Raw genomic sequence first — 20,647 nt, forward strand, 5'->3', positions numbered from 1 at the left:
GATGCCGCCCTCGGGGCAGGGGGGGTCCACAGAACCAGGGCAGCAGAGAATCCTTCTCTGAGAAGCCCTTTCAGCATCCCTGAAGGGTTGCCCGGCTGTGCACCTCTGGAGACAGTCGGGAGAAGACTTTCGCTGTACCCCATAGCCTGGCAGAATCTAACTCAAGACAAGTGGGTACAGTCAGTCATATCCGGAGCTTACAGAATTCCCTTTGCTCAACCCCCTTTATCGTCAAACAAGTCCCTTCCAGCTGTTCCACCCAATCTAAGGGACCAAGCAGCCAAAGAAATTTCATCCAGGAAGTCCAAGCAGACCAGATCGGATCCAGAACTTACTCAAGGTTCTTTTTGGTACCAAAAAAGACAGGGGACTGGAGACCCATTTTGGATCTCAGCAGACTAAACAGGTCTGTACAAAGAACAAAGTTTCGGATGGTCACGCTACAGTCCATTTTACCCTTCCTGGATCAGGACAATTGGATGTGCTCTATAGATCTTCAGGATGTGTACTACCACATCAAAATGCACAGGTGCTCCAGAAGATTCTTTTGCTTCCGGCTGGGAGCCAGTCATTATCGGTTCAGAGTTCTGCCCTTCAGTCTCACCACAGCCCCCAGGGTGTTCACCAAATGCACGGCAGTAGTTACAGCTCACATGAGATGTCAGGGGTTCCATTTGTTTCCATATCTAGACGACTGGCTCCTCACTGCTTCCACCAGGCATCACCTCCTGCAAGCCAGGGATTACACTTTCAAAACTTGCACCAGGCTAAGCATCACAATAAATTTTGAAAAATCTGCTTTGTTGCCCTATCAGCATATCACTTATACAGGCGCAAATCTAAATACCAGAAACGTGTTTGCGAACCTTCCACCGGACAGGGTATCACTAATTCGTCAACAAGTACAGATTTTATTAACATGCAAAACGATTCAAGTCAGATTAGTCCTTCGAACACTGGGTTCCATGGCATCAGCAATTCTTCTTGTCCCCCTGGCCCGCTTTCACATGAGAATCCTCCAGTGGCTTCTATTCACACAGTGGTCCTTCCAACAGCTTCCCATGTCCCACAAGATTATGATCACAGAAGCATGCAAGAAGCATCTCGCTTGGTGGATGGTCTCCCCATCAGTGTCCCAGGGCAGACCATTTGTGCCATCCCCTCCAGTCGCCACAGTGACCACAGATGCCTCCTTGATAGGGGGGGGGGGCATTATCAGGGCAGGACAGTCCAAGGCACCTGGCAGCCTCACGAGTACCATTTGCATATAAATGTCTTGGAGATGAGAGCCGTGCTTTTAGCGTTGCAAGTCCTTCAGGGCTGTGTCCCTCCCGGGACCATTGCAATTCAAATGGACAATATGTCAGTGGTCTGGTACATCAACAAGCAGGGCGGAACCAGATCCTATCCTCTATGTCGAGAAGCACTCAGACTCTGGCAGTGGGAAATCTCTTCCCAATGTTTTCTGATCGCAACGCACATCCCTGGGAGTTCCAACATCGTTGCAGACAGGCTCAGCAGAGCAATTCTCATGCCTCACGAGTGGTCTCTGAATCAGGTAATTGCGGAACATATCTTTCGCAAATGGGGTCAGCCTTGTTGCGATCTGTTCGCCACATCTTTCAACAGCAAGTGCAGCAATTTCTTCACCCTTCTTCCACTTCCAGGCCACTACCCCAGAGATGCTCTAGTCCACGATTGACCTCAGGGACTTCTTTACACCTTTCCTCCGTTTCCCCTGATATCCAAACTCATACAGAGAGCAACTGCGATGGGTTGCAAAATGATCCTCATTGCCCCTTACTGGTCTCGACAGATATGGTTCCCATTCCTGCATCATTATCTTCTCGAGCAGCCTTGAATTCTGGATCCTATTCCAGATATACTGATTCATCAATTGGGCAGACTGCATCGATCCCTTCAAACACTCCAGCTCATAGCTTGGTTGCTCCACTTCCAACCTTAGCCAGGCTTCCTAATATTTCCTCCTCTGTGTGGGAAATTATTATCTCATCGCACAAATCCACAACTAGGAAAACTTACGCTAGCAAGTGGAAACGTTTTTCTTGCTGGGCAGAGGCTAAGAATATAGATCTCTTTTCAGCTCTTGTCCACGAGATTCTGGAATTTTTAGCTGAACTCTTTCATTCTGGTTCCGCTTCTGCTACAATCAGGGTTCAGTTAGCTGCCATTTCGAATTTTCACATTGGGTTATCTTCTGATAACATCATGTCTCACAGGCTGTTTAAAGCCTTCCTCAAAGGAACCACTCTGCTCAGGCCCCCAGTGAGGGATCCCCCACCTCCGTGGGATCTAAACTTGGTGCTAGCTTCCCTAATCTTACCACCCTTTGAACCTGCAGCATCTTGCTCCATTAAGTTTTTAATCCCGGAAGACTCTCTTTCTGGTAGCCATTACTTCTGCCAGACGTGTTTCGGAACTTCAGGCTCTATGTATTTGTTCCCCATACTTAGTTTTCCATAGTGATAGGGTCGCTCTAAGGACCAATCCTTCCTTCCTTCCTAAGGTCTGTACACAAAATAATTTGAATCAGTCCATAGACCTTCCTGTGTTCTTTCCTAATCACACCAGTAACGCAGAATATAAATTGCACCAGTTGGATGTTCACAGACAGCTTTGTTTTTATTTGCATAGGACAAAGGACATCAGGAAGTCGGACCAGCTCTTCATTTCCTATGCTGAGGGCAGGCAGGGCCTTCCGGTCTCAAAGGTAACATTATCTAGATGGTTGTCTTACATTATTTCATTCATTTACCAACTGAGAAACAAGAAATTATCTACCAAACCTAAAGGCCACTCTACTAGGGCATTGGCTACCTCAGTGGCCTTCCAATCTAGGTTGCCCATGGAGTCTATCTATGCAGCTGCTACGTGAGCTAACCCACATACCTTCATTTCTCATTATAAATTAGACATTGCTTCCAGGAACAGGGCTGATTTTGGTTCCACTGTTCTGAAGAGTCTGTTCCATTAAGCCACCCAGGATAGTAGGTGCTAGGGACGCTGTCCCAACCAGCAAGAATGAAGGCGATATAGACAACTTAACATAAAGAAGTTATGTACCTACCATAACGTTCCATGTTAGTTGTCTTCTTCTCGCCTTCTTTTTTGCGTCCCACCCTCCATCCCCCTATCCTAGTGGATCAAGAGGAGCTCCCTTATTCAGATTTCATTGGCTGAACCTTCTCTGGTTGTCCTTTCTGCTTAGATAGCTTCATAGTTAGCTCCAAGGGGCTACTAGGGCAGAATTCTTCCTTAAATATGTCTGGAATAGCTTTTTCAAACGAGATCTGGGTAGATAGTGCCAGGCATCATGGGATATGAGGTAGCCTCGAGCCAGTAAACAGCTCTCGAGCTTTTGAAGATGGCCGAGTCGGAGCAGAGGATCGGCTCCGAATCCAACCAGCAAGAAAGGCGACGAAAAGAAGACAACTAACATGGAACGTTATGGTAGGTACATAACGTCTTTTTCCTCCACACCCTGTGAACCAAACAATATTATTTCCTCATATCCTTCAACACATGCTGACCCCAGGACTCATCCAACCAGTGTGTTTATACCAAAGGAAGGAAAGCTTCTACTCCTTAATGTTTCTTGTATCAAAGAAAGAGCTTTCTTGAAGACCAGTTCTAGATCTTTTCTTTCTCAGCCTGTTTGTGAAACTTCCAAAATTCTAAATGCTGACCCTACAAGTCCTACTGAGTCTGATGTGATCCATTCCTCTTCTGAGTTCGGTGATCGCAGGCTTCAGAACATTTCTCAGATTCTGTGTCTGGGTCACATTATCAGTTCACTGCATTACCTTTTACAAATTATATGGCTTCAGTGATAGCTCATTGCAGGCTACAGAAATTTGCATAATTCCTTGTTTAGACAACTTTCTTACCGTTGCAGAGTCAGGATACCTTAACATGGGCTTCTTCACCTTTTACCAGTCTGGGGTCCCAAATAAATGTTCGATAATCCTCCTTGACATTGTTACACAAGATTGTGTTTTTAGGCTAACTTGTAGACATTTCTCTGCTAAAGGCTTTCCTAAGCCAAGGAAATGTGGATTTCTATCTGGAAACGTTCATGAACTTCTCCAGTCAGTCTCACACTTCAGCCAGGGAACATATCTATTCTAGGGTTCATGTTTTCCATGATTCTCATGATCCCTCTAGCCAGGTTACACATGAGAAAAATTCAGTGGTTTCTAAAAAAAAAAATATGCGCCATAATATCATCATCATCCTCTGAAGTGCCAGATTCTAATTGTGGTCTTTATCAAAAAGGAACTGCAGTGATGGAGACTACAGATTGCTCAGAATCCAGGTCTCCCTTTTTCTCCTTCTATCCTAGCTCAGGTCTGCAACTACAGTCACTACAGATTTTTCTTGGAAAGCCAGTTTCTGTGGGGTAAAGGTGCAAGGTCTGTAGAACTCATCAGATAGACTAAAGCACATAAATGTTATAGAGATTTAAGCTGTAATCCATGCTATAAAATATCTTCATTTGTGGTCTTCTGGACCTTTGCAGGTGATTACAGACAACACCACAGTGATCTGCACAAAAAAAAAGGGGGAGGGACAGATCTTACCCCTTGTGTAGGCCAGCTATGATGGTTTGGGAGGTAGCTCTTCAACATTGTTCAACTCTCCACAAGAATTTTATATTCTGTCAGAGCAAAATGTAGTGGAAGACGAGCTAAGCAGGGCCAGTACATACCCTCACAAATGGAAATTGAATGAGGGGATCTTCCAGGAGTTGATACAGTTGTGAGGAGCACCTCATATAAATCTGATTGCTTTCTTTCAAAACAGACACCAACCTAAACAAATTGTGATTCAGAACTCCTTGTAGGCAGATTTGGGAAACAGGCATTTCCATTCCCATGGTCATGGAAGTTCATTTACACATTTACACCCTTTCCACCGATTTCCAAGGTAACTCTGAAGATTCAGAACATCACTTTAAAAATCATTGTTGTGACTCCTTTCTGGCCTGAGCAAAATTGGATCTCCTGTTGTGGAATTGGCCAGGGTCATTTACCACAAGGTTCCTCACTGATTAGATCAACTTACACAAGACAAAAGGGAGTTTGATGCACCCCAATATCAAACAAGTTCAAATGAATGGATGATTTGGTTTTGATACCTTTTAAGCTCCTTTCTTATGAGAACATGCAGCAGGTGCTAAAGTAGGCAAGAAATACTACTACTAGGGCAGTGATGGCGAACATATGACACGTGTGTCAAAGGTGACATGCCATGATGTTTTGGGTGACACACCAGTGTTCACAAACACCCAAGTTACCAAAGAAACTGAATGAACAAAAATACAAGAAATATGTGACCCTGCACTTATCTATTAAAACTCAGCAACAAAAAAGTCATTAATTGATGTTAATCAAATCAAATGTAGTGTATTACATATTTTTTTCAGTTCAATTCAAAATTACTATTAAAAGATAAATATTTTGGTGCATTGTTTTAAGCCCAATTATCAGTGCACATATCTTTTAAGCCACTGATTTTTCTTTTACTTTTATAGGACACGATTGGACTGTGTCTTTTAAATAAAAGAATATGTAAAGAATTGGTTCTCTTTTGTTTCTGGCGGGGGGGGGGGGGCACGGAGGCCGGCCTCAAGATAGGCATTTTCTGAATTTTTGACACGCCGAGCCCAAAAGGTTTGCCATCACTATACTAGGCCATATTATGTTAACAACTGGAAGAGATTTTCTAGTTGGTGCCTCATCTATTACATGGGTCCTATCTTGGATTATTACCTGTGGTTCTCAAACATTTGTTTGAGTTACTATCCTGTGGCCTGTTTACTCCTTTATCAAGGGTTATTTATCAGTTTATCAGCTATTTCAGCATGTCTGCCATTGGATACTCCTCGTTCTTTCAGGCTTTGCTGTAACTGTTCTACAAAGAGGTTTGCTCTGTTGAAATGTAAGGTCAGTTATGCAGGTGACACCGACTTGAGATCTTAACTACTTGCTGGAAAAGTTTTTTGTCTGTGTGCAAATCAGCTGTTCTGACTGTTTTTGGTACATTTTTGATAGACTAACTTATTGCTGTGGTATCTGAGAGAAACTATCCGAGTTGTAACAATTCATGGTGAGTTACCCCTTTTGGTATTCAATGCATATTGGGATACTTGTATAGAAATACCTCATTTACACCCTTACTGCCATAAATCTATCTCTCATTTCTTTCAGAAATTGATTAACAGGAAGAAACAATCACATATACTTTGGTCATGCTTTTTTAACTCTGGTATTATCTTGTCAGTACTAAGTCCTTTAGGAAAATATGAACAGCTGTGGACTTCTAATGTGGGACTGGAAAGGAAAACCTGTATTCAGACAGTACCTGTTGATTATTCTTTAATTTAGTTTCATTTGTTATTCTCACAAGGTAGGATTAACACACATTCTACTAGATTTTTGTTTTCTTTGATGACATGGATGTTTGGGTGGACTGTAGAAGCATTTGAAAGGCAGCTATGTGGTGATCTTTACTTACTTTTACAAAGCATTACAAACTGGATTCCTTCTCCAGGTCCTGGGCTGTCTTTGCCTAACCACTCTCCAGGAGCTTCTGGACTGTTATCGTTTCTTCTCCCAGGATGAATAAGTTTTGGTAATCAACCCAAATAGCCAAAGGCTTCTGTAGCACTGAGAATGATGAACATAGTACAGTTGTGTAAGTTGGACTTACCATAACAGTAGACATTTGAATTCCTCACTGCTGCACTAGCCACACTCTCTTTGTGCGTGTGTGTGTGTGTGTGTGTGTGTATATATATATATATATATATATATATATATATATTTATATTTATATATATATATATATATATTTATATATATATATATATATGTGTGTGTGTGTGTGTGTGTGTGTATATATATATATATATATATATATATATATATATGTATAGTTACGTGTTTAGGTAAAAAGTTATAGGTTTATATCTTTTTAGTATTTCCAGATTTCCAGAAGAGTAAGCTTTCTCTTTTTGTTTTGCCAAGTCCTGCAGTTGTCTATGTGTTGATTGCTGATTTCCCTCCAAGGGCTTGTCCAGTCAACAGTCAGTGTAGGCTGGGGAGAGAAACAAAACTTTTTGAAGACTGTCTGGTTGTTGTATCCCAGGCAGGATACAACCCAAATATCCAGAGGCTACAGCAACAGTGAGAAATTCAAACATTTAGGGTAAGTGTATCTTACAGAACAGTACCTTTTCATGAGGGAAAAGGTGAAGGAAAGGTACTTTGTTTGGGGGGGGGGGGTTAGAGTGAAAAGATCAGTGTGTAATTGCCTACACATTGAGAGAGAGGAGATGGAGAGAGAATTGTCTGCCTTTAGGACAGATAGGTACATGGACTACACAGTTTTTTCCCTGTGTTCTTCAGAAATCTGGTCAGTGTGTTGAGAGATCCTGTTTCTCATGACTGAAAAACTGTAAAAATAGTGTCTCTGTACAAGGGGGAAGGGAAGGAACCACTATAACAGGCATACCTCTCAGGTCTCCTTGATATTGACTCATATTTTTGCTCTGTCCCACAATAATTTTTTGGATTTTTTGATAAATTAGGATTGCAGCCTGTCAATAGTGTCAGACAGAGTTTCATACTTATTAATTTTTACAAAATGTATATTGCTGCAAATTCGTTTGTTATATTGACTTTCTGGTGAATTCGAGTAATACGTCCCAGTTTCTGGGCCTTTGGTAAATCCCCCTCCCCCTGTACATTAGTTTTGCTTTGTCCAGAATTCTTGAGCAAAGAAGTTGAGAGGTAAGGTGACACGAAAGTCAAGGATATTTATTTGTTGCATTTATTTACCGGGATAAGTCCACTGGGCCTAAAAGAGCCCATTTTCAGTGGAGGCCCGGGGAGAAAAGCTCCAGCAAGATACAGAAAAAATATAAACATTAATTAGTACAGAAGCAGAAACAGTGTTACAGATAGTAAATATAGTAACATATACAGAATATATACATAGAAGCAGGAATCTAGTTTGTTTGATTACAGCAATATATGCAGAAAATATACACTAAAGCAGAATTCAATGAATTCAATCAGAGTGGTATAAACTGAGATCAGTGTTATTGTACCAGTATCAACAAGTGAAGATAAAAATAAATATGGAGAAAATATCATCAGTCACTAGTAGCCTGATGGAAATGCTAGTTGCTCTCCTAGAAAAGAGCAGTCTTCCAAACAGGGACCTAATTAAGTTCGTAGTGAGTAGATTTCATTTTTATAACTGGGTTACAGGGAGGTTGACAGGGGAGTACCAGTTTGAATGGTCTCCTTGGGCTTTCACCAAGGCTTTGGCTCTGTCTTGCACGTGAAGTTGCTAGGAAAAATACAAGCCTTGGGAAGAAGTGAGGTTAAGGAACTGAATTGTTGCATGACTGTAATTAGGACAATATTAGGAATAGGGAAACTGATTAGTACTACAGAGATCAGTCCTAAGTCCAATACTCTGTGTGTACTAGTTTCAGGTGTATCTGAGGGAACAGGGAACGAAAGATCATCCTCTTTCCTGATAGTACACAAAGAGAGGTGAATCACTGGAGAAATGGAATAGTCTAAGGAGAGTGTGAGCAGAAGGGTGACAGATGAGCGGGCAATGCCAGCAGCAAACAGAATGACAATGTTTGCGGTTGGGAGAGAATCCAGAAACAATGAGAGAATTTTATCAATCTGCCATGCCTTGATAAGGTTACACATTGAGTACCTTATGCAGTACTGAAGGCCATTCAAGGCAAGTACTTCAGGCTGCAGGAAGTAGTTGAGAAGAAAGCCACCTAAATAATGCATGGGATGGATGTCGCTTCTTACTAGTGAACAGCTGAGACAAGAGAGAGGTAATATGCATGCCCAGGATCTTGTCATGAAAGTTTTAATTTGTCCCACTGATTAGGATGGATAAAGGGGGAGGTGGAGGAGACAGCACAGACAGCAGATTGTAGGGAATAATTACTCACTAGTTCTGCAAAGTACTTCTTTACTGAGGGGACTGTGGCCCCAAGAAACAGCCTGCCGGGCTGGGTTGTGGAGAAGGAATCCACATAAGCATTCAATAGCACTAAGGATAGCTATAGAAAGACTGAGCAGAAAGGGAAGCATATAGGGGGAGGTAGAATATTAAATGCATTCAGCAGGTGGATTAGATAGGCTAGTTGTTTACAACTGCTGACAATAAAAGTTTAGTTATGTATGTTATAATGGCCACTCATTGCATATGTACATGTGGGGGTTCTTCTGGGGACACTGAGTTGCCAGTGGCTCTAGAATTATTATTCTTCATAGACATGCTGCTGCTCTTAGACCCCTGTTGCTGGACTGCACAGTGATGGACTTTACCCACCAAACTTGGCATGGAGTGCCTCTTCTTACAGCTGAGACTCTTGCAGTGTTTTGTGGTTGCTTCATTAGTTAATTGGAAACCCTCCTAGGCCTTCACTCTTGTGCAAGGAAAATTAAGTTCCTGGGAAAGGGGCCTTCATATAGACAAGCATAGGCTGATGTCAGTAATTCCTTACTCTGCAAAGTTTGGAAAGGGAGTTAACACCAGAGCCCCTCCTACTATGGTCAGACACTTAAGCTGTGATGTCATATATAAGCAAACTGGACAGCATGCTTTCATAAACACTGTGCTTAGAGGCAGTTTGGGTCTGGTTGGGAACCATAGATGGTTGGATCATCTATCTTGCAACCTTTGTCATCCTAAGGAACATTTAATATACTGGTACTCTTGTAGAGAAGTGTTTGCTTTGCAGGTATAGAAGAGTATTAGGGAAATTACTAGTATCTTGGAGTCTTGTTCAGTTAGAAGTGTCTCCTAATTTTTGAGAGAGTTTGTTAGTGCCTTTGTGTTCTGTGGAGTTTTTGGACAGAATTATTTGGTTTCAGAAGAATATTCTTATTTTTATCAAAAAGGAAATTGGGCAATGGTCAGTAATGTATGAAGAAAAAATGGAGAGGTTTGAGGTTAACTTTAAGTTATTTTGGGAATTACCAGATCTAAGAGGGTGTGGTTACCTGTTTTATAATTTGGATTTGTGTGGCCTTCTTAACCAAGACCATGATTGGTAAGGGTGTCATGAATGTCTAATGTTATAGGGTTTAGTTAAAGCCTCCAATTACTATGACATCTTGGTTGGTCTTGGTTAGATGTTCTTCATCTCACATTGCTGCAGTCCTTACACTTGGGTAGTCCGCTGTCCTCGGTCGGCCCGAATATCAAAGTATAAGGCTGACGTCGGTCAAGGCGCATTTGACTGACATCAGGACGTCAGGGTACAAATGCGCATGACCGACGTCATATCCTCAGTCTTTTTTGCCGCATGGTCCGATGCAGAAGCAGCGTTGCAAGTGCCGGTTGGCGTTCTGAAATTGTTCGGTTTCGGAGTTTCAGACCGAGTCAAAGTTGGCTAAGTACCCCGTTGGGGAATATTTTAGTTTTTTCTTGCCTCAGTGGTTTACCGGATGTCAGAAAAAGTGAATAATTGTATTTCTTGTGGGAAACGGATACCGCATAGAGACTACCATACTTTGTGTATTCCTTGTTTAGGGCCTGAGCACGACGTTGTTGGGTGTCGCTCTTGTGCTAGATTCAATAAGCGCACTATAAAGAGAAGGTTAGATTGTGCCAGGTTAGTCTTCGGGAAGTGGTGCAATTATAAAATGCCGTCGGAGGCTCCGACGCCCGCTTCTTCGAAGAAGCGCAAGGACAAAGCAGTTAAGCCTAGGCTAGAAGAACCGTCTGTACCGGACGCCGGTTCTTTAGAGGCGTCGGTGGAGCCGGTGGTTCCACTGGAGGTTTCTTTGGGATCCCAGGGAGAGACCTTGTTATTGCAGGATGTGGCCTCTCAGGAGGCAGGTCAGGCTGATGGGGCTTCTCAGGTTACTATACTCCCCTCCCTTCCTAGGGTGGTTAGGCCCTCTCCTTCTGTTTCCAAGGCTTCTCCCAGAGGCATGCCAGGTTTAGCTTCAGTTGGTGTCACCCCTAGTTCTTCAGGAACTGTGCCCAAGAAGCATATGCTTAAAATGGCAGAAGATTTGATTACTTTAATTAGGGGTTCTTTGCCCCCTCCTGATAAGAGACCTAGGGTGGAACCTGAGCTAGGGAGTTTTGAGCAGGCTTCGGATGTTTCAGAGTCTTCGGCTGAAGACTTGCAGGAGTATTCCCTTATTCTGATTCTGATGTGGATGATTCTACTCCTTCTGCTTCTCCTCCTGAGGATTTTTCTTTTCAGAAACTCTTCATTCCATGAGGGAGCATTTTAAGTGGGAAGGTCAGGACTTCTCTGATTCCAGGAAAAGGCTTAGGAATTTTTGTTTTACCCCAGCATAGGCCTTTGGCTATACCTCCTGTTTTGGATGTGGTGGAAGATGTTTTACAGAGGCTTCTCTTAATCCTGATTCTTTGCCTCCTGCTCCTGTTAAACTGGATAGGTATTACAGGGTGCCTGAAGCTCATAAGTATCTTTTAAGAGTCCTAGGGCAGACCCAGAAACTGTTAGTCAGGGGCCTAAAGGTGTTAAGGCTTCTGTTGTCAAGAATCCGGTTCCTTCAGATAAAGAGGCCAGGGCCTTGGATAGATGGGGAAAGAAAGTTTATACTTCCTCCACTCTAGCTATGAGGGCTTTGAATTGCCAGTTTCACATGTTGAAATACCAAAACTATCTCCTTTCTCAATTGAAGTCTAAGGTTGATGCTCTGGCGGAAGGTATTGATTGTAAAGAGTTACAAGATTTAGTACATGTTTCTGAACAGGTGGGTAAGCATTCTCTGCAATGTGGTTTTGATGCTGTACAGGCCTCGTCTAGGGTGGCTGCCACTGGGTCAGTTCTTCGCAGGCACGCCTGGCTGAGGGATCAGAATTTATCTGAACATGTTAAAACAAGGATTTTAGATGCTCCTTTACAATCTGATGTGTTGTTTGGTTCTCCTGTTGAGACAGTCTTAAAGAAAATGGAAGACAAGGCTAAGTCTATGCAGACTGTTAAAGATTTTTTGCAGGTTCAGCCTCCAAAGTTTAGTAGAAATTGGCCTACTAAGGGGTGGACCTATCCTTCTTATGATTCCCAGTCTAGGGGTAGATCTAGACGTGGTAGGGGCAGAGCTCAGGGCTCTTTCAGGCCTAGAACAGGGAGTTCTCCTGCACAGTCTTCGGGTGAGGGCAGGGGTCAGTCCTTTCGTAAACAGACCCAATGACCTACCTTTTCAGCTGCCAGAACCTGCTCGCCTGGCAGCACCTTTGGGAGGAAGGTTGGCACTTTTCAAAGAAAATTGGAGTTTAATTACCCAAGACAGATGGGTATTGGATATCATTTACCACGGTTACAGGTTTTATTTTCATACCTTGCCTCCTTTCAAAGGCATGCCAGACGTTCCTCCTCAACAAAGAATAGAGGCTCACAAGCAAATTTCTCTGTTACTCCAAATAGGGGCCATACAGCCGGTCCCTATGCCAGAAGTGGGCCTAGGATTTTATTCTCGCCTGTTCCTAGTACCAAAGAAAGGGAACACGTGGAGACCAATTTTGGACTTATCTATCCTCAACACTTATCTGGACATTCCCAAGTTCAAAATGTTGACGTTACAGCAGCTTTTACCTCTGCTGGGCAAAGATCATTGGATGGTAACCTTGGATCTCAAGGAGGCTTATCTTCATGTTCCTATCAGACTGAGTTGCAGGAAGTATCTGCTTTCGAGCTGGGACTTCTCATTATCAGTTCTCTGCATTGCCCTTTGGCTTATCTACTGCGCCCAGAGTGTTCACGAAGGTTCTGGCTCCAGTGATAGCTTTCCTCAGGTTAAAAGGAATACAGATCTATCCTTATTTGGACGACTGCCTGATTCTGGCTCAAGGAAGGGACGAGCTTCTTCATCATTTGGATTATGTGATAGCAGTGCTAAGATGCCTGGGGTATTCTGTGAACGAAATAAAGTCCAGTCTAGTACCCTCTCAGGACATGTGCTTTCTGGGTGTGAGACTGAATACAGCATCCCAGATGGCCTTTTGACCCCGGACAAACAAAATAATCTTTCCCTTTACTTTCATCAGTTGTCTCATCAGTCCAGGCTGACTGCAAGGACAGTCCTTCAAGCCTTGGGGTTCATGGCATCTTGTATTCTGGTGCTTCCCAATGCCAAACTGCATATGAGGAAGCTACAATGGTATCTCAAAATGTATGGACACAGCACTGCCAGGATTTGGACACTGTCATTCAAATAATACCTTGCATTCAAAAGGAATTGTTGTGGTGGGCTCAGGAATGTCACCTAAACAAGGGACTCTCTGTGACCCGGCCAGAGGCGAGTCAGATTCTAACGACAGATGCCTCAGACAAAGCTTGGGGAGCTCATCTGAATGGAAAGTGGATACAAGACAAGTGGCCTGCCAGACTACAACATCTACATATCAACTTGAAAGAGATGTTAGCAGTCCAGTTTGCATTAATAGCTTTCAAGGATTTACTTCTTCCAGGGCAGGTGTTGATGCTAACAGACAACACAACTGTCATGTGGTACATCAACAAGCAAGGCGGAACACATTCTTATCCTCTATGCAGGTAAGCAATGATTTTGTGGGAGACTGCTTTCAGTTTACAGCTAAATCTTCAGGCAAGGTTTCTGCCGGGAGCACAGAACTCCTTAGCAGATGTGTTGAGCAGACAAATTATGGATCCCCACGAGTGGAAATTGGATCCTCATGTATTTCAGAAATTGACAGTGTCATGGGGAACTCCAGACATAGATCTGTTCGCTTCTCCACTAAACCATCAGTTGCCAAAGTTTTGCACAAAAAGGTTTCATCCCACAGCTTGGAAAGTGGATGCTCTTTCCTTCAATTGGAGCAATCTTCATGTGTATGCCTTTCCGCCTCTGCCTCTCCTCCCAAAGGTACTACTAAAGGCCAGACAAGACAAGCCAAGGATGATTTTGATAGCTCCAGATTGGCCTCGACAGCATTGGTACCCATTACTGAGAAGCCTGGTACGGAAGCATCCATGGCCTTTGCCTTCGATTCCACACCTGTTGTCTCAGGAGGACAGTCATTTGCTCAATGTCAAGCTTCACTCTCTGCACCTAACAGCCTGGCATATTCTGTTTTGAACCATAGTGGGCCTCCACTTCCACAGCAAGTTTTGAATGTTATTTTGGAAGCTAGAAGGCCTAGTACAAGGAAAGTGTACGCAGATAAATGGAAGAGATTTTTATTTTGGAGTGCAGCAAAGGATTTTGATGTTTGAGCCTAATTTAAGTGTGGCTCTTCAATATCTTACTGAGTTATTGGACAAAGGTTTGTCCTTCTCTTCTATTAAGGTTCATGCTGCAGCAATTTCTGCTCACTATGATTGTGACCCACCATTGTTTTCTCATCCTTTGTTCAAGCAATTTCTTAGAGGGGCAAAGAATATAAGACCCCCACGAAGAGCTCCTACTCCTGCTTGGGATCTCAATTTTGTGTTGGAGAAACTCACTCTACAACCTTTTGAGCCTGCAGCTACTGCTGAATTAAAGTTTTTGTCATGGAAGACTGCTTTTTTTGTTGGCTATTACCTCTGCAAGAAGGGTTTCTGAGTTGCAGGCCCTTATGGCGGTTGAGCCTTTCTTAATTTTTCATAAGGATAGGGTATCTTTACGTACTAATCCTTCCTTTATGCCTAAAGTGGTTTCTAGTGTGGCTTTAAACCAAACTATTCATTTGCCTACTTTTTATGCAAATCCCCAAAATAAGGGGGAAAAGATTTTGCACACTTTAGATGTACACAGGCAGTTGCGATATTATTTGGACAGAACTAAAGGGTTCAGGCAGTCTCAGCAGTTATTTGTTTCTTTTGCTTTGAGTTCTCAGGGCAAGCCTGTGCCAAAACAAACTATTTCTAAGTGGATTGGGTTTTGCATTGCTTTCTGTTATTCCCATCATGGCAAAGAGATTCCAGCTGGGATTAGGCCTCATTCCACTAGGGCTACTGCCACTTCAACAGCTTTTTTGAGGGGGGTGGCAACTAAGGATATTTTGGAGGCAGCTACTTGGAGTTCAGTGCATACTTTCTCTAGGCATTATCACCTTCCACTGTACTCTAAATCCAGGGCTGGTTTTGCCACTGCTGTTTTGCAGGGCATTTTGGCAGCTCCTGCTTCATTATAGTTTGGCCATCCTCCCTTACCTCTGCTTTGGGATTCTACCCAAGTGTAAGGACTGCAGCAATGTGAGATGAAGAACATAGTACAGTTTTGTACCTACCATAAATGTAGATGTTCGAAGATCCACATTGCTGCAGTCCAATTTACCCTCCCTCCTTCCCCTCTGTAGTTTGAGGCGGTTGTGTGGGTTGGGTTGTCAATATGAGGTATATTGTATATATTGTATATATTGTACATATTTTTAGTGTTAGGATGGTTGGTTGTTTGGTTGTTGTCTTTGGGTTTTGACCTTTATTTTTAGGGTCTTCTGACATCTGGGGCAAGAAAAGACTGAGGATATGACGTCGGTCATGCGCATTTGTACCCTGACGTCCTGATGTCAGTCAAATGCGCCTTGACCGACGTCAGCCTTATACTTTGATATTCGGGCCGACCGAGGACAGCGGACTACCCAAGTGTAAGGACTGCAGCAATGTGGATCTTCGAACATCTGCATTTATGGTAGGTACAAAACTGTACTTTTCATGGTATCATTTAAAAGATATGTAAATGTGTTGTGATTTGGTGGTGGAGAGGTAAATGATTAGAAGTAAACTGTGGCAATTTTTAAATTACATGTTTATTGCTAACCTGTTAGTTGTTGTTGTTGTGTCTTTCGGCTTTTCCCGGTTAGTGGTCGCCACAGCGGAACTCCGGTCCACTAATGATTGGCAGTAGATTTTTACGTGCCGAGTTGCCAGCTCTGACGCACAACCTTCAATGAAGGTACGCCCATTCACACATGTCTCCACACAGAAGACGCTCTAGCTGAGAATCCAGCAGGACAACATCTTACTGTGAGGCGATAACGCTACCGCAGCACCACCAGTTAGGATTGTGGCAATTTCATGATGAGTTTTGGTGGATTTGAATTTAAAGTCAGAGTATCTTTTGTAAGGAAATAGAGTTCCTGCACCCATTTCTTTTCCTGGTCTGGCATTGGAAAGGTACATGTACTCTAAGAAGTGGGTTAGTGGGTTGGGATTGAATTGTTTTACCCAGGATTCAGTAACTGCATGTTTGCTGGGAGTCTCAGTGGACAAGCGTGTGTGAAGTTGTTGTAGTTTGTTTATTATGCTTAGTTCTGGATTGTCCTCTTGTACGTCCTTTGATAACACTCAAGCAGAGGGTGTACAGTAAGCATGCCTTCTTACTCATGTGGGTGATATACTTTTTCAAACAGCCCTGCCCCCCCCCCCACCACCACCACCATCCACTTACTAGCACTATATTTCTCATTAATTCTTTTGTCTTTGCTGGAGATTTCTTGATCATTAATGGCACGTCCACACAGTGACACATCCCCTCCCACTCCCACCCCCTTTTCTACTGCAGGAGCAAACAGGGAATGACTTATCATTCCTTTCCATCTTGGTGGTCTCCTCCAGGGCTTAAGGTGCTAGTTGAACCCTGGACATTTTTCATAGGCCTTATCCTTGCATGTCACGAAGTCTGTCTTACTGGTAAATTTTCTTAGTGGACCTTTTGTTTTTCTTCCCAAGTTCCATAAGGAAGTAACTTATACTCACTAGCAGCTAATTCATTTAACAAAATATAAATAAATGTGTAAATAAAGTCTCAAAAACATGCAGGTCTTTTGATGGTTGTTACTCTACAGTTAGATTAAGTGCTCTGCTGACATAACTTAAATTTGCTTATGTTCACTCCTTGTTTTTCTAATATTATTATTCTGGATTTGTTTTTAGAATATCAGCGGATCTTTTCTTTAGTGCAGCAAATTGAAGGTACCCTGCAGACACGGCTTATCTTTTTACAGAATATTATTAAAGAAGCTGCAAGGTATGTTGTTAAGCTGTCATATGTATCAGGTGTGTGAATGGAGTCCACAACCAACGGATAAAGTGTTGCAAATAAAGAACTTTTTTGTTTAAAATCAGTGTCTGTGGAAAAAATTAAGTTTGTCTTGCCATGGGGCCTATGTACAAATGTCAGTTTTTAGCCTGCAAGTATCCTTATCTAGGTTATTTTGCTACCAAGGGTGCAAGTGCCATCTATAAACCCAAAGACTGATTGTTTATCTAATTTGTTTCTTCCAGCATAGGTCCCAGACACTGCATCACTTTCCACATAAGATGAGCAAGAGGGTCTCTCCTCCCCTGAAATCACAGACACTCAGGTTAAAATAGCCCTCTCCAAAGCCAAAAACACGGCATCAATGGGACCGGACGGTGTCCCAGGCTGTGTCCCACACGAGCTCAAAGACGAACTAACCCCTCACCTAAACACACTGTTCAAACTTAGCCTCTCCACAGGTTACGTACCCATAGAGTGGTGCACAGCAACTGTTATTCCACTCCACAAAGGTGGAGCCACAACAGACCCCGGGAACAATCGCTCTATAAGCCTGACTAGCTTAGTCTGCAAGGCTATGGAGCGCATCATCATGGAACTCATTGACAGAGACATTGGGAACCTCCAAACACTGGACCCTATCCAGTTCGGCTTAACTCATTAACCCCGGGTACCTTCTCATGGCGCCTCTGTGCTTAACACCCAGCGCGCCATGAGAAGATACAGATTGGAAGCTGTTACCCCCCGAGTGCCTTCCATAAGCGGGAGAAACTGCAGTGCAGATTTGAAGTTGAGCTTAATGTAAGACACGCTGAAATTGTAACTGAACTTGTAATTTACCTTATGTAGTTACAATTCAGCGTGTTTTTACATTAAGGTCATATTAAACTTTTCATAGAAAATTCTGCTTAAAAACTTGTTGACAAAGCAAGTGGTGGCAGCCAATCGGTGTCTTGCAATCCAAGCCACCACTTGCGTAACACCTCCACCCCCAACCTAATTTCTGTTTTTTTTCGTGAGCTGTCCGTTTATAATTTAGCATCAAAGTGAGCAAACCAAGTATAAGATTGTCCATGTTTTACTGTGAACAAGGCTGGTAAGTTGATGCAAAACCTGCTGTTAACTTTTTAAATTAATCAGAGTAATGTGTATTTTTAGTCCTGGGTTTTGGAACTTTGTCCCTCCGTTATTTTGCCTTTGCCATAATTATTGAGCAAAGAAGCTGATAAGTTATGCAGTTGAGCACCCGTTCTGTCAAAATGTTTTCATATTATTGTTTTGTTATTTTAGCCACAAAGGTGGCTAAAAGTGTGTGTATTCGTACGCATGTTTAACTCATATGTCACTTTGGTACAAAAAATATGCAGTTGCTTGTAAAATCTGTTGGCATAAAAAAACACGGATCACCGATAGAGGTAGGAATAAGGGGTACTGCAGGGCGACAATAATGAATATGTACTTTTTCAAAACACATGATCTATTTAAGCAGTTGGTTCAGTATGGCAATGAAGTAATTAGGGCAGGGTGGAATCTGGCACTGTCAATGACTATACCCGATTCCCCCTCAAGCACTCTCCCTTTTTTTTTTTTTTTTTTTGATGAGCCATGTACGTTTTCAGTTTGCAATTGGAACACAATCTGTTTATTTGTTTTAACACGATCAATTTGTTTACTATACTGCCACTGCTGAGGTCGCACAGCATTACCTGTGTTTTCGCTGGCGTGCTCTTTCAGAGACCGCAGGTTATTTCTATATGTGTATGTTAGGGAATTCCTAAAACAAAAGCTTGTAAGTGCGCTCACTTGCCCCTTACATCAACTTTTTTAGACTGTTATGTAGTCACAAGTAAACGTCACGTAAATCAGTTCCGGTTTTGTTTTCAGAAACATGCTTTTAAATTTAATTGAGATTAAAACTGCATGAAGGCAGTATGTGCTATTGCAGTCACTGAATATCCACGTTTTGCAGTTTCTTGGTTTTGCTTTGCATATGAGGTAAACTTAAGGTTCTAAATTGTAATCGAGATTAAAACTGCATGAAGGCAGTATGTGTTATTGCCTACGGAATACAGCCACTTTCGAAGACTTGTTGCTGTTCCCTGTAAAGTGTTTCAGTCCCATTTAAAGTATCCTTCATGGTGAGTAAACGGGCAGTTGGCTCTGGCCTTGTTAAGGCCACAGGTAAGCACACAAGATTGGCTAATATGCTCAAGTTTGTGTCTCAGATTATTAGGCAGACCGTTTATAATTTGCAGGAATGCTAGGTTTTATACTGGTGGTTAATTAAAATATTATCTACTAGTGTGTGTGTGTGTGTGTGTGTGTGTGTGTGTGTGTGTGTGTGTTGCATTCAGCAGCTGAGAGGCATACTTGATATATACTGAAGCCCCTTGCCCCTGCCAACATAGGGATAGAAATGTTCAGCCTACCCAAAGGGAGGACAGCAAATTGTTCAACATGTATAGAAAAAGTGCTGGGTAAAGGAGTATTAGAGTTTAGATTTTAGATTTCATAATAGTGAATGTTAAGTTGTCAATCTCGCCTTCATTCATGCTGGATGGGTTCGGAGCCGATCCTCGGCTCTGACTCGGCACTTGCTAAGCTCGAGAGCTAATTTTACCAGCTCGAGGCAACCCTATATCCCATGATGCAAGGCGGAGATTACTCAGATCTTGTTTGCCGCTTCGCTAACGAGGTGCCTTCTTTTACCAGCTCTTGGTAAGTGAACTTTTTAGAGACTTTTCGTCTACCCCCCTTTAACTTTATATATATATATATATATATATATATATATATATATATATATATTGTATTTTTGTTAATTATCGACTCCCTTTAGCCCTATTCCCGTTAGTGTTCCCTTCTTTTTGAGTAAATATTCCCTTGTCCTTAGTCAGGCCTTAGGCCTTCCCCTCCCTAAATTTTTTCCTGTCAGGGATTGTTTGTGTGTGACTGTGTGTTTTCCCTGGTTAATTTAATTTAATTTGTTGGACTGAGTGTTTTTGTGTGTGATTGTGTTACTGGTGTTCATCGACACAGTTATGTCAAAGGACACTAAGGTCTCAGGCTTCAAGAAGTGTGACTCGTGCTGTCAGAAGATGTCTCTGACAGACGGTCACACTTCTTGTGTTTATTGCCTGGGACCTTCGCACCTGCAGGACTCTTGTGCTATATGTCATGCTTTCAGGCCAAGAGTCCTGCAGGAACGAAAAAATAAGCTTATATTAAGGGGCTTATTAAAGCCTGAGAGCTCCCCGACTAAGTCGGTGCCGGGGAAGCCCTCGAAACCTGTTAAGCCTTCAGCTCAGGCTTCCAAGCCGTCGGCTTCAGGTCCTTCCTCACCAGGCTCGAGATCGGCTCCGGCCGGAGCCGATCTTTCCATTCCAGTCTCAGTATTGGCTCCATCCGGCGCCGATACTACCAAATCCAGACAGTGTCGGCTCCGGCTGGAGCCGACATATCTTCGGCTCCGATGGCTCCATTGATCTCAAAAAAGAGATCTCGATCCCCTTCAGTGGAATCTATACATTCGGCTCCGAGATCACCTTTGCTCTCCGAGCGGAGCCATCGGAGCCGATCTTCTCGGTCATCCAGGCTATCTGATCACG

General features: G+C 42.8%; 1 protein-coding gene across 1 annotated transcript in view; it reads left to right on the forward strand.

The window, feature by feature from the left end:
- The window catches only part of INTS6 (integrator complex subunit 6), a 1,595,672-nt gene that overhangs the window by 1,494,611 nt on the left and 80,414 nt on the right, over positions 1–20,647 (forward strand). The window contains exon 17 of the mRNA XM_044071680.1: positions 16,934–17,027. Within this exon, the coding sequence (XP_043927615.1) occupies positions 16,934–17,027 (94 nt within the window). The remainder of the gene's footprint in view (positions 1–16,933; positions 17,028–20,647) is intronic.

Source organism: Protopterus annectens, chromosome 5.part0 (assembly GCF_019279795.1).
Source record: "Protopterus annectens isolate FY-2018-M chromosome 5.part0, PAN1.0, whole genome shotgun sequence".
Lineage (NCBI taxonomy): Eukaryota > Metazoa > Chordata > Ceratodontiformes > Protopteridae > Protopterus > Protopterus annectens.